General features: G+C 43.5%; 1 protein-coding gene and 1 long non-coding RNA gene across 11 annotated transcripts in view; one reads left to right on the top strand and one right to left on the bottom strand.

Moving 5' to 3' along the window:
• Positions 1-129: 129 nt before the first annotated feature.
• The window catches only part of LOC147578353 (uncharacterized), a 33,707-nt gene continuing 10,326 nt past the window's right edge, over positions 130-23,510 (top strand). For 2 of the 4 annotated variants that reach the window (XR_015255115.1, XR_015255113.1), the window contains exons 1-5: positions 11,159-11,296; positions 11,416-11,510; positions 12,356-12,412; positions 12,873-14,297; positions 15,213-15,292. This is a non-coding gene — a long non-coding RNA (uncharacterized LOC147578353). Of the gene's footprint in view, positions 718-11,158; positions 11,297-11,415; positions 11,511-12,355; positions 12,413-12,872; positions 14,298-15,212; positions 15,293-23,510 lie in introns of those variants that run through there. The other 2 variants (XR_015255114.1, XR_015255116.1) reach the window with 2 other exon arrangements.
• RFX5 (regulatory factor X5) lies at positions 8,554-14,468 on the bottom strand. Of its 7 annotated transcripts, none has more exons than XM_086718208.1 (11): positions 14,320-14,468; positions 13,324-13,452; positions 13,060-13,093; positions 12,544-12,626; positions 12,171-12,290; positions 11,848-11,967; positions 11,623-11,704; positions 11,163-11,364; positions 10,822-10,922; positions 10,366-10,672; positions 8,554-10,329 (listed from the first exon to the last, which is right to left on the bottom strand). In XM_086718208.1, exons 1-11 carry the CDS (start codon positions 14,451-14,453, stop codon positions 9,680-9,682), a joined length of 1,962 nt encoding a protein of 653 aa, XP_086574334.1. In that variant the 5' UTR covers positions 14,454-14,468; the 3' UTR covers positions 8,554-9,679. The 7 variants fall into 7 exon arrangements, with proteins under 7 accessions (XP_086574334.1, XP_086574333.1, XP_025767918.2 ...); XM_086718207.1 differs by having other exon boundaries at positions 8,554-10,335; XM_025912133.2 differs by having other exon boundaries at positions 8,554-10,672.

The following is a 23,510-nucleotide window of genomic DNA, read 5'->3' on the forward strand; positions in this document are numbered from 1 at the left end:
AATCTAAGGAGTCGGCTGAGCTGCCTGCAACATGCCTGTTCAGAAATAGAAAAGGGGGCGGGGAAGAGGCCTTTGAAAGCAGGAGAGGGAGAAGACGAAGGGAGGAGCCTACGGGTGGGAGGAGGGGTCAATCTTCCTAAGGCTAGGAGGTAGCGTGTGCCAGGCTGGGTAACCGAAAAGGTCGTAAAAGTTACTGGATAAGGGACCGGGCTCCCGCCCTAGAGGAGAGAAGAGCAGGCAAGCAGGCGGGTGCGGATGACCTGTTAGAAAGGAAGTACAGACATATCGGGTATTTCCATAAGTATCTGAGCATGCAAATTATATGTAAATAAGTCCTTTTGCGTTAGCCACCGAGTTACCGTAATTGCTCTCAGTGGCTTTTCCCCCTCCCCTGTTCCACATGACTCTCTTAGTAAATCAGACCGTGGGATATACGCAGGGGACCCAGCCGGGAGAGGAGAAAGAGAAAGGGCGGGCGGGGAAGATAGTCACCCTCAACACCCTTTTCCAATTCATCTTTAAGGAAGCTTCCAAGATTACGCCCCTTGTCGCTTGGGAAATGGCGCGGTCCAACCGCGTCAATCTTTTCACCGTTACCGGCGCGACTCGAGGCCGCGATTCTGCCTCCGAAGTCACCACCTGCCTGGGTCCTTTGGCCTCCAGCCTCCGGACGTTGATCTCTCCAGGGAGGGGCTGGACGGGCCTAAATTGGGAGAGGTGAGTGATCATAACCCCTCTTTCCAAACCAAACCATATGCAGCTAAACAAATAAAAACGCGCCCTGCAATGGACCTCTGGTGTTGGTTTTGTATATTGTCAATATTGATTGATTTGATTGGGAGCCCTTTCTCTCAGAACCTCAGTCCCAGTCTCGCTGGGACATTCGACGTTGAGGCTAGATTTCTGAAGCTAGCCCTGATCTTGGATGCCACCTTCCCTGCCACTTAAAGGCTGTTTCATTTGGGGGGACTGAAGTAACCGCTTTGAACCTGTTTCTAGGTCTGTAAAGTGGATACAGGAATTTTAACACTTCACGGGCTTTGTGAGGATTAAAAGAGGTATAGATTACTACCATGGTACTATATATTACTGTTATTTGGACAACTATATAGGATAATGAAAGAAAAGAGGGTCATTGCTTCTGTGTTTAATAGGGAAGCAGAATAAAGAGTAGTCGCTTTAAAATACCTAGGTAAGGGGCGCCTGGGTGGCTCAGTCGGTTAAGTGTCCGACTTCGACTCAGGTCACGATCTCGCAGCCCGTGAGTTCGAGCCCCACGTCGGGCTCTGGGCTGATGGCTTGGAGCCTGGAGCCTGCTTCTGATTCTGTGTCTCCCTCTCTCTCTGCCCCTCCCCTGTTCATGCTCTGTCTCTCTCTGTCTCAAAAATAAACGTTAAAAAAAAAAATTAAAAAAAAAAAACCTATGTAAAACATGCAATGCAGTATGTACAAAAGTAGAACAAATGGGCTATCCAATTGCTGAAGGAACATAGAGGAGTTTGATGAATTAATATGGAAGGCCTAGCCACTCAGTATTATGGTGAACAAATGAATGGAAGACTTCTCAAAAAATACTATAAGCCAGGTCTTAGAAGAGATATTGGACATGATCCAGCAGAACAAAAAAGGAGAGAGCATTCTGAAGACTAAAAAATTGTATGGTGAAGAATAGAGATGGGAATTTGCTTGAGGGCAAGCTGATAAACTTGGTTAAAGCAGGAGTACAGTTATGAAAGATGAGCGGAGAAAGAGGACAAGAGTGCCATAGAGCCATAGATAGTTTAAATTTGTCACCACTGGTCTGGAGGAGAGAATCACCAACCCACCTGTTAGGTCCTGCAACTCTTGGCCAGCTCCCAATCAGCTGTCAGGCAAGGGTCAAGAGGTGATGATCCTGCTTTAGCCTAGAGTTTAAAATGTCATACATCCCTCCCTTCCAGTGGATAGGATTCCAAAGGGCCTCAGACCAGCTTTTGAAACAGTGTGAAAACGGATGTGAAAGCCCTACTTTTTATAGTAGGAAGTTTTTTATTTTCCAATAACAACAACAAAACAAGATTTCAGGAACATCTCTGTTCAAACTTTAAGTGGAACTTTTTATAGCCATAGGCAGTTATTAAGTCCTTTATTAACCAAGTGAGATCCCCACTTTTTTCCTCCCCTACAAACAATATTAAGCAGAAGTATGTTGATTTTCTGTGTTTATGACTCTAAGGGCTCACGTGTGAACTTCTTTGCATCTCTGTATGACTTGGTCTTTCTTTCTCTGGGGTGGTTGTTGTTGTTACTCTCCTGTTTCTGTGAGTCTCCAAACCCCTCTAGTCCGAACCCAAGGCAGGAAGGGATTCACCTTTGTATTCTAGCTGTAGCTTTAGTTTCTACCACAGGGGCAGAAATTATATTTGTTGATATAGCAACAGATGGAATGCAGAAGCAGATATAAGAATCTAGTTAGGCATTAAAGGGATTTCCAAAAATGTAAAACAATACCAACTGTCTTACCGATTTTTTTTCTTTTTGGTTTGGAAAAAGTTATTTTTCATAAATGAATAAATTAAAAATGTTAACAAGTAAATATTGACTAGTTTTCTTCTCTCATCCTATTTGCTTTCAGTTGTCAAATTATAAAGCTGAATGCTATTCTGTTTCCCATATTAAATTAAAAGCATAACACTTAGGATATCTTCTAAAATTCCCCACCATATTGAACCTATTTTTGAAAATTTTCTTTTGCTAGAAAAAGTACCATTTGCCTCCTTCCTAGGTCCCAGGGAGCCACTGCAGGTGTAGATGGTTGCACATGGATGATGTGACCCTATGGGAAACTGTACTGTCCTATGTGTGTGGGACACCTCTTGTTTTGATGGAAAAGTATATGTGTGTGTGGCACCTTGGAGTATAGGGAAGGCAGGAAAGTACCAATAGGGTCAGGTAATGTCATTTATTTTATTTTGTTTTTTAGAGACAGAGTGTGAGCAGGCGAGAGGGGCAGAGGCAGAGAGAGAGAGAGGAGAGAGAGAGAGAGAGAGAGAGAGAAAGAGAATCCCAAGCAGGCTCAGTACTGATTGCATGGAGCCCAATGTGGGGCTCGATCCCATCACCCTGAGATTGTGACCTGAGCTAAAATCAAGAGTTGGATGCTCAACTGACTGAGCCACCCCATGTCGTTTATTTATTTAAGTTTAACCAAATCAGGTAAAGAAGTTGGCTTAGTCATCAAAAGTTGGTATAACTAGCGGACCCAGTTCATAATGTAACTCCTGTTATATTTTAAATACCCCTGTGGTTAAAGAAATTATAAAGAACAACTTTTTCTCCCTGAGCCACAGAAATTAGGGTTTTTTTTTTTTTCCTCCAGAGAAAAGATAAAGAAGCCAGCAGTTGTTGGCCAAGCCCCTACTGTGTATGAATACAAATATTACCTCCTTTGTTCCTCATTACAACCCTGTGAAAGATATTTTATCCCATTTTATGGAAGCTAAGCTTCAGAACGGTTAAGTCACTTTTTCAAGGTTGTTTTACTTCAACCCACAATAAGAAGTACATTTTATATCATGATCAAGAATACACAGACGTACCTTCGCTGAAATAAAGGTTTCAGGAACTAATACTTACCCTTACTATATGCAAATAACTCTGATAGTTTCTGTTTTACTTCACTTTTGAAAACACTGTTTTGCACCCTGCTAAATCAGTTTTACAACCCATGAATGGGCTAAGATATGAACTGAATTCATGCTCTTTTCAGCAAATACCTTCTCATGAACATCTCTTAAATAATGCATTACCTATATGTTGTGCTTAGTTTTATCTCATAGGACAGAGCTACCTGGACAATCCTAGGCAAAGAAGGGATAGACCTACTGAGGAACCATACCATAAGATGAAATACTTAGACAAACATGTGATGACATTAGTCCTTTCATTTAGTATGTGAGTAAATGTGGCATTTGCTTTGATTTCTAAAGATAGTTAATTGTCCACAAAAATAATAAGTACACTTATTTGGGGCCATCGACTAGACATGTAGAGTTTATCTTGGCTTCATAGTAAAGAGTTATTTCAAATCTTAGTAAATTATAAATTATCTTTAACTTAATTTATGATAGGGTTAAAATGAAAGAACATGACACTTGGGGGGTGAGGTCATGTGAGTACAGAGTAGGGTGTTGGGGAAAGAATAAAAATGGTAGAGGAAGCAGTAGGCAATCCCCAAAATCTTAGTTTAACCCTTTATCTAGTAAACTGAAGATTGCCTAAACTATAGAATAATTTGTTTCATGTTAGATTATTTTTAATTTTTTTAAAAGTTTATTTTTGAAAGAGAGAGAGAGAGAGAGAGAGAGAGAGAGAGAGAGAGAGAATGAGTGGGGGAGGGGCAGAGAGAGGGAGACACAGAATCCAAAGTAGGCTCCAGACTCTGAGCTGTCAGCACAGAGCCTGATGTGGGGCTTGAACTCACGGACCACGAGATCATGACCTGAGCTGAAGTTGGACGCTCAACCGACTAAGCCACCCAGGTGCCCCAGATTATTTTTATTTTTAAATGTTTATTTATTTTTGAAGGGGGCAGAAAGGGAGACAGAGAATCCCAAGCACCGACAGTGCAGAGCCCAACACAGGGCTCAAACCCACAAACTGTGAGATCATGACCTGAGCCAAAATCAAGACTTAGATGCTTAATCTACTGAGCCACCCAGGTACCCCATGTTAGATTATTATTATTATTAATATTTATTTATTTGGGGTGGGGGCAGAGGATCTGAAGCCAGCTCTGTGCTGACAGCAGAGAGCCTGATGTGAGGCTTGAACTCAACAAACTGAGATCATGACCCGAGCCAAAGCTGGACACTTAAACAACTGAGCCACCCAGGTCCCCACCCCCCCATGTTACATTTTTAAAAAAGTTTTACTTATTTAAGTGATTTAAGTAATCTCTACACCCAACATGGGCCTTGAACTCTAGACCCCAAGATCAAGAGTTGCACTCTTCAAACTGGGCCAGCCAGGCACCCCTTACGTTAAATTTTTTTAATAGGTAAGTTTTAAAAATAGGCTACTGGGGCGCCTGGGTGGCTCAGTTTGTTGAGCGTCTGACTCTTGATCTCAGCTCAGATCTTGGATCTCAAGGTCATTAGTTGAATGTGGAGCCTACTTAAAAAACAACAACAACCATAAAACATAAAATAAACAAATAAATAAAATAGGCTACTTAAAAATCCTATGGCAGGGATTAGGGGTTGGGGAGGGAGTGGCGCATGCCTGGTTAGCTTGGTTAGAAAAGCATGCAACTCTTGATCTTGGAGTTGTGAGTTTGAGCCCCACATTAGGTGTAAAGTTTACTAATAAATAAACAAACAAACTTGGAAAAAAAAAACACATAAATCTCAAAATCCTCAGGTGGGCTGGTCTCCCAGAGTGAATGGATACATCCCCAAAGCCAACCATGGTGAGGACAAGGTTTTCTTGGATGCTTTCATCTATTCTAACATAAGTGGTTTATTTTCCCATATGCCTGTCACTTTTTTTTTTAAATTTTTTAATGTTTATTTATTTTTGAGAGAGACCGAGCACAAGAGTGGGAGGTTGCAGAGAGAGGGAGACACAGAATCCGAAGCAGGCTCCAGGCTCCAAGCTATCAGCACACAGCCTGACACGGGGCTCGAACTCACGAACTGTGAGATCATGACCTGAGCCGAAGTCTGATGCTCAACCAACTGAGCTACCCAGGTGCCCCTGCCTGTCACTTTTAATGTATCAGCAGCCCAGTCCAGTCCCTCTTCTCCTTCCACATGGAACCAGTTGCTTGGCTGTTTCCTTATGACTCCAGTTCCTCCATCCTTTAATGCAAACTTCATACCTTTATCCACTCATTCAGTCAACAGAGAACTATGATGGTTGCATGTCCTTCTAGTTGACTTCTCACTATTGTTCGTACACCCCCCTTCTACCTGACAGGTCTCTATCAGGGGATGGTTCTCCTAGGTCTTTAGTCACATCTCACATCCCCAAACCTCTGCTTTCCCTGGAATGTCCTCTCTTTTCCACCTATCTACGCTCTACTTACCCTATCTTTTCCATGAAGTCTTCCAAAATTATTCAGCCCAAGTGATCTCTCTAAATTTATAGCTCTTATGCAGAATGAGTACCATGATTTAGCTTTTTTTCTATAGGTCTTATGTTGTTCTGTCCTTGTTTTAGGAGTTAGACTTGTCCAGGTGACTCCTACTTACCTCAACTGGGAAGTCATCCAGATCCCTGTCTGATCTATATGCTATTCCTCTGGGCCCCCATAGCTCTATGCTTACTGCTAACATAACTGTTATGTTGCCACTACGCTATGATCATTATTGACTTGAAGACAGCTTAAGTCAGTTGGCTTCTAAAAAGTGCCTGGCACCTAAAAAACAAAAAGGAAATTGCCAAAACCACAGTAAGGCCGATTTCTGACAGCCTGGATAAAAGAAAGGGCTCTCCCATTAAAATACAAGTAGATCCTGGATACATTACAACAAACATAATGGTCAGCATATTGCTGGGCTCATTAGAAAGTAAGAGAAATCACTAAAGGAAGAAAAAAATAACATTAAGCTGAAACCTGTATGAAGGAGTGAACAGTATTGTGAACAGAGGCTAAACCCCGGGCCTAGCCAAGGAAGGGGAGAAAACCTGGGACTCCTGAAAGAAACTGAGCCCCATGAAGGGGCTAACACAGTCCCAGGTCAGGAGCATCATTTGGCTCCTGGCAGAAGCAAATGCAAATCTCTGCAGGAAAGTGCCCCCAATTTAGGCTCTCTGGATTCCCATAGATTAAGTTTAACAAAATTTGAGCTCAAAACCCCAAGACTGAAAATATACAAAGAAACAAGCTACCACAGGCAAGAGTGAGCAGAAAACAAAACAGATTTAGATATCCAGGAAAGTTACAGAAATACAAAATAACAAACCCAACGAGTTTCAAAAATTTAGCATCATAGGGTACCACATCTCTGAGTACAAATGATTAAAGTTGAAAGTGGGTATCAAAATGGTAAAACTTTAAATATTCAGATGTTTGGAAGTTCAAAAAATTGTTCTAAATAATTCATAAATCACAAATCATAAAGGTAATTTAAATATCTTAGGACTAAGTTATAATTAAAGTAATTTACAACAGAAAAATTGGGGGGATGTAGGGAAACAGGTCCTTAAAAACTTACAGTAGAAAAAAATAACAGCTTGAAAATTAGGTTAGGTGTCAAAATTAAGATGTTATGGAAGAACATAAAATTAAATCTAAAGAAAGCAGAAAAAAGGAAATACTATAGATAATATCCATAATTAATGAAATGGAAAACAATACATAAGGGAGAGGATCAACAAAACCAAAAGTAGTAGCTGAATAAGTAAAATAACAAATTTCTGGTGCAAAAGAAGGTAAAAGTAAATAGTAGAAATGAAAAACAAAGTACATGACTACCCAGAGAGCACAGGGGGGAAAAAAAAAGGAAAAATTTTAATTAAAAAAAAAAGACATGAAATTACAAAATCCTAAAAAAAACACTTAACCTAAATTGACTCAACAAAAAATAGAAAGTCCAATCAATGGTTAAAATTTTTCCCAAAAAGGAATGCCAGGCAAAAATGGTTCAACAGTTGAGTTTTACTGATCTGATGTCAACTCTTCCAGAGAATGAGAGGGAACAGTTCCCAACTCAGAGGATGCACAGATCAAATGAACCATCTTAGAAACCTTTTTTTCGAAATCTTACTTAAAAAAAAAAGGCACTAACAGGTACAAGAATGTTCATAGCAACACTGTTTGTAATAGCAAAAAAATGGAAACAACCCAAATATCCAGGAATAGGTGAATGTGTAGAATACTCTACAGGTGAAAAATGAGCATTATAGCTACTTACAACATAGATGAATCTTAAAAATAGTGTTAGGTGAAAAACTGCAGGGGACTATTAGAGTACAAAATTTTTGTAAAGCTAAAAAAGCAAAACTGAATATTTTAAAAGAATATTATATGTATATGGTTAAATATAGAGATACACATATATTTGTGTGTGTGTGTGTATGTAGGTAACTAATAAACACAAAGTTAAGGACAGTGGTTATTGTCTGGGGAGAGGCAGCAGAATAGGCCAGGGTAGGAACACAAGAAACTCAACGGTATTTCTAATGTTTTAATGCATAATTTGAGTGATGGGTCAAAGGTATTCACTTAATTATGTTTCATAATTTATTCATGTTAAATATATTCTTTATATATATCAAATATTACATATTATAATTTTAAAAAATATGCTGTGGTGGAAATGAAGTCTCCCTGAAAGAAAATTTATTTCCTGGGCAGAACCAGATTCCCTGACAGAAGCTACCCTACGCAGAAGACAAAGTAGGTCCTCAGTAAATATTGGTTTACTGCTTTTCCAAAGGAGAACATAAGGTCTGGGTTCCCTTCCTATTGGTGCTGATCTGCAGAGCTACCTCCTTCCACACACCTAGCCTAAACCCCACAATCCTGGCTAAGTCCTGACACATGTATGACAAGAGACTGACACCTGGTGGATACAGAATGGATTTAATAAAATGGCTAAGAAGTTCATCTTTCACTCCACTTGGTGAAAGCTGGCAGTAGGGTCGGGAAAGCAGAATGAGTAGGGAAGCAGAATGAGGAAAAAACAAACATTCAGAAACAGGAAAGGGAAGGATCTCCATCTCTGAAATGTAGGAAGTATCATCTAAATGAGACCAAAGAGAGTCCTTAAAGGAGAGGGACTTCCCTCTCATTCCTTCTGAGCCTACCAGAGGAAAGAGACTATTATTATAGCTGCAGTAAGGAAAATGCAAGACAGGGAGGGGGAAAAGGAAACAGGTGTAGCCGATCCTAACCTAGCAAGCTAAAACCACATGTACTTTATAGTGTGGCCCGCGTCAGCTGCCTCCCCAGGAACTGCCCGTTTGGAGACCTTTGTGATTCTAAGGAGGCTGATCCCAGGCTTTCCCCGATGTAGAATGAACAAATTAGCATATACCATCCTTCTGGCCACAGTGATTGGTTAGGGGTGGGCATGTGACCCAGGATGGCTTAATCAGAGTTAATCTTGATGCTTCTGCTAAGATTCCTGGCACAAAGATGTTCCCTTTTCAGGTTGGATATAAATGAGAAAACGTGTAATCCCAGGAGTGCTGGCAGCCATGAGGTGGCCCAGGTTTAAAACGATCCTATAGAAGGCAGCAGCAGGGGGGGGGAGATCAGGTATTTAGAAACGGGTTGAGCCACCGCATCAGCTCTCCCTGGAGCCAGTACTACTTCTGGACTTCACGGTTACGTGAGCCAGGAAGTCTTAATTTTTAAGCCAGTTTGTAAGGTTTTCTTTGATTTAAAACCGAAAGATTCCTAGCCGATACATTCATCATACTTACTCCATCCCTATCCTCCCACAGGATAGCAGAGATCCAGGTAAGACAGTCACTACATTTATCAAGGACTCTAAAGCCAAGGGTATTGAGCTGGAAACATCAGAGGCAGGAGCCAGACACTGTGTAAGACAAGGGGGCCTCAGCAGTCTCTACAGGAGAATGAACTGCCTTAGGAAAAGAAGAGCCAAATGAGAAGCAAGTGCAGAGAAGGGCCTCTACTAGGCAGGTAGAGTTAATGTGAATATAAACACTTTTCCCCACGTACCTATCAAGGGGGTGTTGCTTGGGGGTCTTTCCCTTCATGGGATAAGGAATTCTGAAGCACGTGCCCTTTTAAGTCTTTATTACCCTGTGCTGCGGTGTCTACCTCTCCCTTTGGAAGAGCCTCCTTTTGGCTTCTACTGCCCTTGATGACACTCACTTTTGAGGTGACCAGAGGAATTTTATCTTCTGCTTCTTTGGCATGCCGGGAACTGGGGCCCTTTCCTCCTCTGGAAACACCATCTTCCTGATCCCGGGCAAGCACCATCCCCTTCTCAGCCCCTCCCACTGGCCCTGGTCTCCCTGACCCTCTGGCAGAGTTGCTCTCCCCTGCAGAGGCCCATGTCTCCCGTGGTAACTGGCAGGGCTGGGCAGAGTCCACGGCAGCTGCTGACTTGTCAGGGGTAGAGTTCCTTTCCCTACTTCCACCTGATTTTTTTCGAGGGCGCCCCCGTTTTCTTTTGGCATCACTTCCTGTATCCTCTATATCCTGCTTTGCTGCTTTAGCTGGTGGATCCTGCCCAATGGCCTCACTCACAGGTACTTCTGCTGATCTCTTGACACCTTTGTCATGGGGTCCTGGGTCACCACCTATGCCTACCTCCCTGTTCTCTGTGCCTCGTGGCTGAGCAAGCACCCCAGGTAGGGCTTGCCCAGGCCCAGGCCCAGGCCCAGGCCCAGGCCCGGGTCCAGGCAAAGCAGGAACAGCTGGTAAGATCATGTTAATGATGGGCACAGCTGCCTGGGGTCCCCCAGCCCTACTGGGCAGAGCCACTTTCAGAGGGCCTGAAGAAAGCTTGGGGGCCAGGATGGGGGGAGAGACTTGGAGTGGTGGAATAAGTGAGCGAGGGGCCCGGGGAAGGAGCAGAGGCAGCCGGGCCACCAGGGCATTAACCTGTGGGTTACTGGCTGCTGGGGCTGGGCTCTCCACTACACTCTTCTTCCGCTCTCCACGTGCAGGAGGGCCAGCCCCAGCACGGGGTTCCGGCTCCTTAGGTGGCTAAAAGGTAAAGAGAGGACACAACTAGTTAAGTGGGAAGACTGGACACTGGAGTCAACACAGGCATAGAAGGGTGAGAAAATATGGGGAAAGGGATACCAAAAGCCCCCAGCCCAAGGCAGCAAGGTCAGGGGCATCAACTTCCTTACCTGGGCTGGTCTCTCTGGTTTCTTATGGGCTCCACCCTCTAGGCTCTCAACACCATTCTTGGATTTAGAGGACCGCTCCCGAGGGGCATGTTCATCGTCATCTGTGGAGGTGCAGGAAAGGTAGTAAGGCGAGGGCGAGGAGGAAACAATGGACAAGTGAGGCAACTCTGACTGGTGGAGAAGGAGGAAGAAGGCGGTCTAAGGCATGACCTAATGTCCTATAAGGGCCACTAGAAATAGAAAGCAAATGCAAGGTGTCTCTACCCTAGCAGCTGGGAGGGCCTATGAAGTTGAAAGTGGCATAGAGTTTCTCAGGACTTGAGAGATGATGGTCCACCCACCAGCGAGCCCCACTGCCTTGAGTACGTGGGCAGGGGCAGACCGGGCAGAGATGAGGTGCTGCTGCAGGAGGAAGCGGGCGACTTCAACGATGGAACTGAAGGATCGTTTCAGGATTCGTTCTGCCCAGTCACAGGTCAGAGCACAGGCTGCCTCAACCAGTTCGTCCCGGGGTGCTGGGGTTACTTCTGGGCCCATTTCTGGCTGCAGTGGGGAAGGACATGCCCAATCACACCCCACCTTGGCCCCTCTCAGACACCAGTGTCAACCACAGCAAGACCAGACTGCAAATGGGAGTAACTCGCCCCAGGAACCCAAAAATTCTCTTCACCGTCTGCCTGAGCCATCGGGTAGGTAAAGGGAATATCCTATACACCCAGAAGCTATATGCAGAATGACCTAGGCTGTGTCACCCTTCACTTCGGAGAGAAGAATGCAATCGGAGGGTTGTTTGTTACTTACACTCTCAGAGCCCTTCAGGTCAAGTCCAGGTAAGGGTGGCATAGACACCAAGGTCTTCCTTCGTATGCCACTGTAGCAATATCTGAGACAAGTTAAAGAGCAGCCAACAATGGGGATCTCCAAGCCCCGTGGGAAGGTTAGGCTGTTTCTACTCCTGGCCCTCCACACCCTAAGTTTTCCTCCCCAGGTCCATCCTCCAGCCCCAACCTCTCCACTCAAGGATACTTGGACTGGCCTCGGCCACCAAGCCTTCGGGCCTTGATGTCAGGGAAGATCTCTCTGATGATTTTGCCAAAGTTGGCGGTGCTGAGTGGGCGGCAACAGGCAAGACTCTCACAGTACTTCCTAAGTGGGGGGAGGGGGCAAAGAGGGAAGATACTTAGACACCAGTGAGTATCTGAATCATGGGTAGATTCGGAGGGTCCCTGGCATCAAGTATGGGAAACCCCTTAACAAGTCAGTGGGGCTCTATCAAGGCAGGGAGCTCTCCAGGAGTGAGGGAGTAGTCCTAGCCCACCAACCCACACCCCAGCCCCCCATTCACCCACCGATAGGCATCATAAACACTTTGCTTTGGCAAACAGGTGTCAGTATGCTCTTCTAGATGGTTGCGGATCCATCGATAGGCATACATGTACTCCTCATTGCTAAGTGTACTTGGCTCTGAGCTGCAAGAGAAGTAAAAGGGACACACCTTACTAAGATCCTAATAGTTGGCTGTGGTTCTCAACAGACTACCACTTCAGCAGTGCTGGACCAAATCACTCGGCCCGGAATCCACCTTTTCCAGGTAAACCAGGACAGCACATTTCCTTCTTTATCAAGCGGTTATGAGTATTCCTAGTCACCCAGCCCCATCTCAGTGAGCCTTCCTTTAAGAACCAGAACCTCTGACGCCTTCAACTGTAGCACCAAACCTACCTTTTGTCTCCAGTACTGGGTCCTGAGGGGAGCTGAAGGTAGAGATACAGCTTGTCGTTGTCTGAGAATTTCTGTACATCTTGCTGAGGTTGGGAGGAACAGAGGCAAGGGAAAAAAAATAAGGCCAAGAAGGACCCAAGGTAGGATCTTCTGATCCTTCCCCCCAAATTGGGCTGCCTTAGAGACTGTCAGAGTGAAAAAGGACCTTAGAAATGATCTGGCGCTGGGTTCTCACTCTATCTGAGAGGCACCTAGGTGAGCTACCATGGTGAGAGGGGAGTGGAGGGGATCGGCTTTGATTTTATTCCTACTGAGTGTCTATACCACAGGTCACAGAGAGATGAACTAAGATGCTCAAGGTCAAACTGGCAGCAAGTTGCAAAGCCAATTATCTTCTGACGGGGAAGACAACACTGCTTGTCCCACAGAAACCTTTCACTTAGGCATACCCTCTTCCTCCTCCTCCCCGCTGCACCAACTCCATCTCTCTACTGCCCTCTTCCCAAAAACACTCACCAGGATCCCCTCGACTTTGTTCTGCACGGCCTTGCTGTGGAGGAGAGGAGAAAGCTGGAGGTCACACACAAGATTTTCCCTGGTGTCTTACTGTTAGGGAGAGGAAGAGGGCTGAGAGGCCTGACAGGTGCTCAGCAACAGCTACCATGATGGAGAATCTCCCAGTGCTCACAGGCACTTGCTCAGGGAGAGCCAGTTCATCTACAGAGGAAGTGAAGTGCTACGGTTCTGGAGCAAGACTTGGAGGTGGTGAGGAGTACTTACGAAATGGTACCTCGGAGCCTCTGAAGAAGGGTGGTGGGTTCTCCCGCCTCAGCACTACCTGAGGGGGGCCGTCCCCCAGTCTTGGGGCTCTTAGCGTCGGGTTCATCTTCTGCCATCCCGGCATGAGGGCTAGAGTTGAGAGGAGACACGACAGGAAGATTCAACCTCCCTTCCCCTGGAGCCACCCCACCGCTCCCCAGGCGCTCCTCGTCTCCCTACCCAGAAACACAGAGAAACAGAAAGCCTCTGAATGTCCTCAGTGGTCTTTTTTTCTCACCACTTGCCTTCTCCCCAAATTAGAAATGATCCCATTACTTCTCCAGGCCCATATATACCCAAAGAGATCTCTGCCACCTCCATTCTATCTGCCCCCCCCCCCCCCTTCCTGCAGTCTCCTGAGTGTGGAAAACTGTACAGGAAGAGATAGGCGGGTTGGGAATCCACGTTAGAAATGTCCATTTCTGCCTCTGGCCCCGTCCCGCCCTCACCCCCTTAAAAAACCAAAAACAAGAACCACCACAAAACAAAGTTCTCCGATTCTCCTCACGCCTGAATTTTCCTGGGAGGTCAGAAAGGATACGAACATACTCTGCCCTTGCAGGCTTGGAAAAAACTGGGCCCAAGTTCTCATTACTTAATCTCGCCACGGCTTCCCCCGCGGCTCCCCCTCCCCACGTCGCCGGTCCCTACGTCATCTCCCTCAACCTCCCATCCTGAGGCGCACCCCCACCTCCCTCCCTTCCCCCTGCATTCAATCCCGCGTTGCTGCAAGGTGGGAGGCTTCAGGGGGGCGAACTCCTGGGCTGGGCGTAGGAAACCCGGTTGGGGGAACGGGGTCCCGGATTCGGGGCACGTGCACATGGGCGAAGGAGCTGTTGAAAATACGGCCACAATCTTTTTCTGCTCTCCTCCCAACTCATACTGTCCCCTCCCTACCTTTGAACAGTCGCCTTCCAACACAAGCAACAATAAAGGTAAGGGAGAAAGAGAAACTACCTCGTAGCCACCTTCACTCCAGCCCAGCCCCACGGTCCTGGCCCAGCGGGCTCGTGCGTTGCTTTATTTTCTTTTTTCTGAGTGGCTGGAGCAGTCCCGATCTGCCTAGAGACTCGCGCGGCCTGTTCTCTCATTGGTCGTTGCGGCCACCCGGAGACAGAAGGCGCCGGGCTCGCACCGGCGGCTGCTAAAGTCTGCCTGGTAACAGATTCTGATTGGTCAATAGGGGAGGGAAAATCCAAAGTTGGTCTTATTTGAGTGAAGAGGGGGAAGTCCGGGTTAGGTTTCGGTTAAAACTGGGGTCGGTTGGGACTGCCGGTCCCGAGAGGTTCTTCTCTTAAAGGGACCGCAGGACGAAAGGCCGGGCGCTGGGCTCCCTTTGGAGCTTTCTTTTCCTTTGCCCTCGTCTTCAGGGTTTCAGTTTTGCCTTCGGTTGTCAGAGCAACTGGAAGAAAAGAATCAGTGGCTGATAAAATAACTGGAAAATTATGGGTAGTAGTGATGGAGGTTCGCTGAAAGTTCACACCACCTCCTTTTGATGAAAAATAAGTTGAACACCCCACCCTCCGACCCCCGCCCTCAACACAGCCTACAGGCATTCACAGCAAATCTGCAAACACGGGCTCACGTTGCTCTCTGATGGAGGCCTCAAAATCTCAGCAGCTGTACCACATTAAGTTAAAATGCCAAGCGTTTCTTGGTTTCCCGTGGGTATTTTATTTCCTTCCGAAGAGTTGCTAATGTATTTGCATACCTGTAGTTCTGCACTCGGGGAACACTGGAATTTTGACTGACACCCCCAGGGGGTGCTGGATGCCCACATGAACTCTTGAAGAGAACATTGTGCTGAATAGGCCATGGGTTGTTAACCTTTCGGTTACGGCTTTGTTTAGATCGCGAGTCAAATGAAAGCAGTGGACCCTCTGCTATGAAAAATGCACGTGAGGACTAAGTTTTGCATCTAATTTCAAAGGTAAGGGACTGCAGGTTAACGATTTTTTGAATGGATGTATTTTGTTTGGCACAACGGATACGTTACACCTAAAACTGTATTTGGAGTCCTGACTTCTAATACATTCTCTAGTCTCATCATCAGTGTACTTTTGTAAGGAGGACAGCAATGATGCCTGATCTTGTCACCTTTGCCCTTTTTAGCCTCCATTTATCTACTACTAGCTTCTGTGGGTACTGGGAGAACCCAGGGAATTGCAGAGTTTGGGGGAATAAGGATATAGTGGCAAGACGGTTTTCTAATAACAGCAAAAATGTGTCTGATGTTTACTGTGTGCTAGACACCATACCAAATGCTAAACACCTCATTTAATGCTCCTGGCAGCTCTTTGAGGAAGGTACTTACCGCCTCCGTTTTCCAGGCAAAGAAACTGGGATTTGGAGAAGTGAAGGGACTTGTCCACAGTTACATATGTAGTTAAGTGCTGGAATCAGAATCCAAAGGCAAGCAGTCCGCCTTCAGAGCCCATTCTCTTGAACACTGTCCTAGGCCGTGTAGATACATATTCGTAGATATTCATATACAAATATGGATATAGACTGATGGAAAGGTACCCCCAAACACCACGGTTTGGTATGAAGGGAAATATAGAGCACTTGATTGGAAAAAGAGTTTGGGATAAATTATGCCAGCTTAGGAATTCGCAGGTGGTGGGGAATAAATGGAAATTTCAGGAAAGAGAGAAAAAGTATCATAGCTCTGTAAAGGAGATTATTTTGACACCACTGTAGAAGGTGAGGTTGTGTAGGGGGAGAGACTTGAGATGGGGAAAAAAGGCAGGTATTCATTTATGCCAGGCATTGCGCTAAGGGCTAGGGATATAAAGCTGAATGAGGTATGATGTACCTTGCCCTGAGAAGTAACAATAAAAATTATCTGGTAAGCATCACCACAGTAATAGCAAGAACTTATATAGAGTTTAATATGTGCCGAGGATTCCTCTAAGGGCCTCCCAGATGTTGCCACTTTATCTCATAGCAAGTCTAGCCGATAGGTACTGTGATTATGCCTATTTTACAGATGAGAAGACTGAGGCATTGAGAGGTTAATAATTTGCCCAATGTCACACAGTAAGTGAGAGAGCCAAGATCTGAACCTAGGCTATCTGGATTCAGAATTTGCTCTAAACACTATTGTACAATGCCTACTAATATTGGGAGTGAATTTGTTGAACATTAGAAAGCAAACCATAAAAGAAAAGATGGATAAATTTAGATACATTAATATTAAAAACTTAAATTTATTTTTAAAACCACTATGAAAAGTATATAAAATCAAGCCACACGTTGGGAGAAGATACTTTCAAGACATATAACTGACAAAGGATTATTATCTGGAATTTATAAAGGCCTTCTACAAATAAAAAGATAAATAGCCAAATCAAAAAATGGGCAGAGAAGATCAACAGGAATTTCAAGAAAGAAGCAGAAATGGTTCATAGACATATGAAAAGGTGTTCACTCTCTATAGTAATCAAGAAATTCCAAATTAAAACCACGATAAGATGCCATTTCATACCCACTAAATTGGCAACAATTCCAAAGTCTGCCAATGCTGAGAGCTGACACGGCTGTGGGCCCAGAGGAGCCCTCACCCACTGCTGGTGGGGACGTGGTTTGCTGTAATCATTTTGAAAGAGTTTGGAATTACTTGATAATGTCGAATATGGAAATATTTTATAATTCAACAATCCTACTCCTACAAACATGCCTTGAAGACAGAGGCAGTAGGATTTATAGTTTCACTGTTTGCATTAGCAAAACCTGGGAACCCCAATGTCCATCAACAGTAGAGTGAAAAGTTGTGGTATATTCATACGATGGAATGTCATAGGGCAGTGGGAATGAATGAGCCACAGCCACATGCATCTACAAGGACGAATCTTTAGAAACCGTGAAAGAACTATAACACGGAAGAGAACATACAGTACGATGCAATTTGCAAAATTTGATGGCAGGCAAAACTGCATTAATATATTGTTTATGGATAAATACATATGTGGTAAAGAGTAAGAGTAATAGAATTATTACCATAAAAGTAAAGATATAACTTACCTTCAGTGAGCAATGGAAAAGAGTTTTGGGAATGTTTCTTCAAGAGCCAATCGACAATGTCTTCCATAGGATCTAATTTAATTTGTTTGTTTTCCAAATAGACGGACAGTCTTTTCAAAATATTTATCATTTCCTTCTTCTTCTTCTTTTTTTTAAAGACTTAATTTTTTTAAGCAATCTCTATACCCAATGTGGGACTAGGGCTCACAACCCAGAGATCAAGAGTTGTGTGCTCCACCAACTGACCCAGCCAGGCGCCCCTCATTTCCTTCTTGTTATAGCTTTCCTTTCATACTCTTATCAGGTGCTAAGTTCCCTTTTTTTATGTTTATTTTTATTTTATTTATTTATTTTTATCTTTGAGAGAGAGAGAGAGAGAGAGAGAGAGAGCGCGCATGAGCAGGGAAGAGGGGCAGAGGAAGAGAGAGAGAATTTCAAGCAGGCTCCACTGGGATCATGACCTGAGCTAAAATCAAGAGTCGGACACTCAACCAATTGGGCCACCAGGTGCCTGCTAAGTTCCCTTTTTTAGTTGGGTCTGTTTCTGGACCTTCTTCTTTTCTATTGACTCTATTTGTCTATTCCTCCACGCGTAACACACTGGGTTTTTTGTTTGTTTGTTTTTAAGTAGGCTTCACACCCAGCGTGAAGCCCAACGCAGGGCTTGAGCTCACAACCCTGAGATTAAGACCTGAGCTGAGATCAAGAGTCAGACACTTCAACCGACTGAGCCCCCAGGTGCCCCAAATAATACACTGTTTTAATGTAATTATGTAGTATGTTTTGCTATCTAATGCTGAACATTTTCCACCCTAAGTTTCATTAATTAAAATAGTTGTGTCTACATATGGAAGATTATATTTTCCAAATGCAGCCACAACAGTATTGCTGGTTTCACAGACTATTCCAGGACCTTGCCACTTCCCCATCAAGAGATGGAATCTATTTCCTGTCTCCCTGAATCTGGGAAGGCCTTTGTGACTATCTCAGTGAATGGAATGCAGTGAAAGTGATGCTGTGTGACCTCCAAGTCTAGGTCAGAATAGCTGGTACAGTTTCCTCTTTGCTGTCTCTTGGGACACTCACCCTTGGGACCCAGCCACCATGTTGTGAGGAAGCCAAGCAGCCACATGGAAAGGCCATGTGTAGCTCATAACCCCAGCCAATGTCCTGGGTGACAGCCAGCGTCAATCATTGGACATGGAGTGAGTGAGCCACTGGATGATTCTAGCCTCTAGTCTTTAAACTGCTCCAGCTGACACTGAATGTAGTCCCCATAGAGACCTGTCCAAATTACAAATTTGTGAGAAAAAGTAGTGTTGCCATTGGTTTAAGTCATTATGTGTTGGGGTGGTTTGTTATCCAGCGATAGATGACTGGAGCACTATGCCTTTATATTTCCCGCTTAGTTCTAGAAACAGCTTAGAAATTTCGTACATAACCCTCATCCCTCTAGGACAACACATTCTGGTAAGTATGCTCCATACCCATTTCATGTTCTTACAAACCCAGGTCCACCCAATCCAAGGTTTTTGTTCAATTTTTTCCTAAAAATGGGGAATATAGGGACGCCTGGGTGGCTCAGTCGGTTAAGCATCCAGCTTCAGCTCAGGTCGTGATCTCACAGTTCATGAGTTCGAGCCCCACGTCGGACTCTGTGCTGACAGCATGGAGCCTGGAGCCCACTTCGAGTTCTTTGTCTCCCTCTCTCTCTGCCCCTGCCCTGCCCCTGCTCACCCTCTCTCTCTCTCTCTCAAAAATAAATAAACATTAAAAAAATTTTTAATGGGGTTATACTATTCTCTTATATATATAACTCTGCAACTTAATTTGTTTACTTAACATAATGTTGTACATATTCCTCTAAGTCAGGTAGTGTTTAGAGCAGAGAGTTTGCTAGGCCTCAAAAATCAGTAAGTCAGGAAAGAGACTCCCAGTAGGGTGCCAGAGAATGGCCAGGAGCAGATATTTAGAACATGCAGCCAGGCAATCAACTTTGGAAGATGCAAGAAGGAGGGTGATCCTCACTAAGATAAATTCAATTACCTGAGGTTGTCCTGAAAGACTTACCCAAACTACAATGGGTAGGAGGTCTAATCCGTCTAAAGGGACCAATGATGAGTGGACACCTTCCAGAACTCTGTCATACTCTTTGACATGGTGGCCTGGGACTACAGCTTTTTTGGGCATATCCTTGAGCTCAGCAAACTCTCTAGAACTTTCCAGATGGTGTCATAAACCAACTTGTGGAGCTGACCATGGTGCTAGCAGGAGCCCCTAGATGATACATTGGACTTAAGACATGCTAAGCTCAGTTTTGGTATTCTTGCTCCCTTAGTCTGGTGTAGGGGCATGGGGTGGTATCTTTGTGAGTACAACAGACAAAGGTCCTGTCAGGGTGGGTACAGCAGGGATTAGGGAAGATTTGGGTCACATACTGCTGGTGACTGGGTCATCTGTGACAGGAAGTACTATCTTCTTTTTGGAGTTTCTGTTTTAGTGATATAGGATCAGAAGTACAGATCTAGGATACAGGTGAATTTTTAAAAAGTTTTTATTATGAAAAATTTTCAAACATACAAAAGAAGAAGGAAGTATATAATCTCCTGCATACCTATACCTATCACCCTACTTTAAGAATTTTAACAAGAGGGGCGCTTGGGTGGCTCAGTTGGTTAAGCGTTCAACTTTGGCTCAGGTCATGATCTCATGGTTTGTGAGCTTGAGCCCTGTGTGAGCCTGGAGTCTGCTTTGGATTCTGTCTCCCTCTCTCTCTGCCTCTCTCCCACTTGTGCTCTCTCTCAAAAATAAATAAATGTTAGAAAAAAATTAAAAAAAATAATTATTAACAACATCTGGTCAATCTTGTTTTATCTGTACCTCCTCCACTCTCCAACTTACCTGCTCCCGGTCATTTTAATAGAGGTGCTCATTATATCAGTACATCTGTAAGTAACTTAGTATTCACGTAAATACTTCAGTATAACTTAAAAAAAGGGACTTTTTTAAAACATAGTCCCAATGCCATTATCATGCCTAAAAAACTTAAACATAAGTTATTATCATTGAACAGCCAGTGTCCAAATTTCTCTAATTTTCTCAAAAATGTATTTCCTGTTATGTTCAAATCAGTATCAACAAGATCCAAACGTTGCATTTAGTTTTGGTTGATGTGTTTCTTAAATCTTTCTAAACTATATCCTCCCTCTTTCAACTTATTCATTGAGGAAACAAGTCATTTGCTTTGTAGAATTTCCCGCATTCTTCATTTTTAGAATTGCATCTTTGTAATGTTTTTAAGCTTTTGAAACTTGTTCTTCTGCCTCCTATATTTCCTGTAAACCGACTGTGAGATCTAGAGACTTGTTCAGATTCATTTTGATGTTTTGGCAAGAATACTTCATAGGTAGCACATAATGCCTGATCATTACTCTTTTTGTGATGCAGATTGATTAGTGAGTTCTGGTTTTGCCGGTCAGCTCTATCCATTATAAAATTTCATTTTGGTGTTTCATTTAATGGTTTTAGCAGCTACTGGTGACCACTGGTTAGGCTCATTTGTCACTAGAAGTTACAAATTGGTGTTATCCAAATTCTATCATTCCTTCTTAATGTACTAGCTGAAATTCCTTAAAGATCTTTTCCTCATCAACTATTTGGTTGTCCTAAGGTGGATTCCTGAGGAAAAGCAAGATAAATACTTGATTCTTTCTCTCTGTTCTCCAGTTTTCAGAATAACAAGATGGTTTTCTAGTATCTTTCAAACATGACCAATTAGAGTTTTCCTATGTGTGTTTTCATGAACTTCTGGATTTTAACATAGTGTATTTCAATCTATTTCAATTATTGTTCTCTTTGAAACTCTAATTGTCCCATCTTTGGCCAGTGGAAGCTCCTTCATGTTGACTTCTGTGTTATTTTTTCTTTTGAGATAATTGTAGATTCACATATAATTGTAAGAAATAATACAGATAGAGAGAGATCTCATGTACCCTTCCTTCACCCAGTTTCCTTGATGATGCACTTTGCATAACCATAGTGCCATATCATAACCAGGAAACTGACTGACATTGATACAACTCACCAAATTTCCTCAGGTTTCACCAGTTTTACATACACTCACTTATATGTACGTATATGCATATTTAGTTCTCTGCGATTTTATCACATTGTAGATTTGTGTAACCATCACAACAGTCAAGATACACAACAGTTCCATCACTAAAAGAATCCTCTGTGCTACTCTTTGATAGCCATCCCCCCCCAACACACACCCAGTCCCATCCCTATCCCCTGGAAACCACTAATCTTTTCTCCAGTTCTATACTTTTGTTATTTCATGAATGTTATATAAATTGAATCATAATATCTATAACCTTTTGAGATTTTTTTTTTTTTTTTTTTTACTCAGTATAATTCTCTTGAGATCCATCCAGACCGTTGCGTGTACTAATAGTTCATTCCTTTTTTATTGCTGAGTATTATAGTCCATGGCATGGATATAGCAGTTTAACCATTAATCCACTGAAAGACATTTGGATGGTTTCCAGTTTTTGGCTGTCATGAGTAAAGCTGCTATGAACAACTGTGTGCAGATTTTTGTGTGAACATACATTTTCAGTTTTCTGGTATATATGCCCAAAAGTTCAATTTTGTTGTTGTTGTTGTTGTTTTGCTTCAGACTGAGAATTATTTTGTCTTTTACGGTGACTTTGCTTCCTTCTTCCTCAACGTGGCCTTTTCTCTCCCTCTAGTTGTACAGTTTGTTCTCTCAGTCCTCAGGTCGATTTCTTGGGTATTCAGAATGATTTGGCAGTTACGTAGCCGTGTTCAAGGAATGAAGCAAGCCTAGGGTCTTCCTACTATACCTCCATCTTAGCTCCCCCCACTCATGTTTGGTCTTTTTTTTTTTTTTTTTAAGTTTATTTATATATTTATTTTTAATTTCTTTTTTAAATGTTTATTTATTTTTGACAGAGAGAGAGACAGAGCATGAGTGGGGGAGGGGCAGAGAGAGAGGGAGACACAGGATCCAAAGCAGGCTCCAGGCTCTGAGCTGTCAGCACAGAGACCGACACAGGGCTTGAACTCACAGACCAGGAGATCATGACCTGAGCCAAAGTCGGCTGCTCAACCGACTGAACCACCCAGGCGCCCCTTTTTAAGTTTATTTATTTGTTTTTTGAGACAGAAAAAGAGAGACAGTGCCAGCTGGGGAGGGTCAGAGAGAGAGGGAAAGAGAATCCCAAGCAGGTTCCGTGCCACCCAGGTGCCCCATGTTTGATCTTTATAAGGAATTGACAAAGTATTTTCCAGAGTAGCTGTACAGTTTTACTCTTCCACCAGCAATGTCTGAATGATTCAGTTTTTCCCCATCCTGGCCAACATTTTTGTATTATCACTATTTTCTATTTTAGCCATCATGATAGGTGTGTAGTGATATCACATGGCTTTAATTTGTATTTCCCTGATGTCTGGTAATGTTGATTATCTTTTCATGTGCTTTCTTGCCATCTTTATATCCTCTTTGGTGAAATGTCTGTTCACGTCTTTTGTCCATTTTCAAACTGGAATTTGGGTTTTTTTTTAACTGTTGAATTTTGAGAGCTTTGTATTCTAGATACAAGTCTTTGGTCAGATGTGTCCCATGTCCTTTAGATATAACCCCTGTAGTCTTCATAGATTCTGGCATGGTAAGTGTTTGAGGCTCATTTTGTTGAATGGAATTTTAAGCCTTTAAAAGTATTAGAAATTTTCTTAATGTTTATTTATTTATTTTGAGAGAGAGAGCAGGGGAGGAGCAGAGAGAGAGAGAGGGAGAGAGAAAATCCCAAGCAGGCTCCGCAGTCAGCACAGAGCCCGACGTGGGCCTCAAACTCACAAACTATGAGATCATGACCTGAGCTGAACTCAAGAGTCAGACGCTTAACTGACTGAGTCACCCAGGTGCCCCAGACCTTTAGAAATATTTAAATACGATGTAGAACGATATGATCCTTTTTCTTTCTGAAGCAGTTTGGTCATTGAAAAGGACAGGGGAGAAACTTAGGAGAGAAACGTCTAGTAAGACACACTAGATCCCAAGGCCCCCATAAGTCACGCGTCACACATGCCTCCTTACTTTC

The sequence above is a fragment of the Puma concolor genome, chromosome C1 (genome assembly GCF_028749965.1).
Source record: "Puma concolor isolate L17-30 chromosome C1, mPumCon1.1.hap2, whole genome shotgun sequence".
Lineage (NCBI taxonomy): Eukaryota > Metazoa > Chordata > Mammalia > Carnivora > Felidae > Puma > Puma concolor.

Bases quoted from the DNA above. Each gene is read 5' to 3' on its own strand.
- RFX5 (XM_025912133.2), bottom strand. From the start codon at position 14,453: ATGAGAGAACAGGCCGCGCGAGTCTCTAGGCAGATCGGGACTGCTCCA. The intron at 13,453-14,319 runs GTAGTTTCTCTT...TCTCAACTCTAG, and splicing joins GGAGTGAAGGTGGCTACGAG to CCCTCATGCCGGGATGGCAG. The intron at 11,705-11,847 runs GTATCCTTGAGT...AACTTGTCTCAG, and splicing joins GGTGGCCGAGGCCAGTCCAA to ATATTGCTACAGTGGCATAC.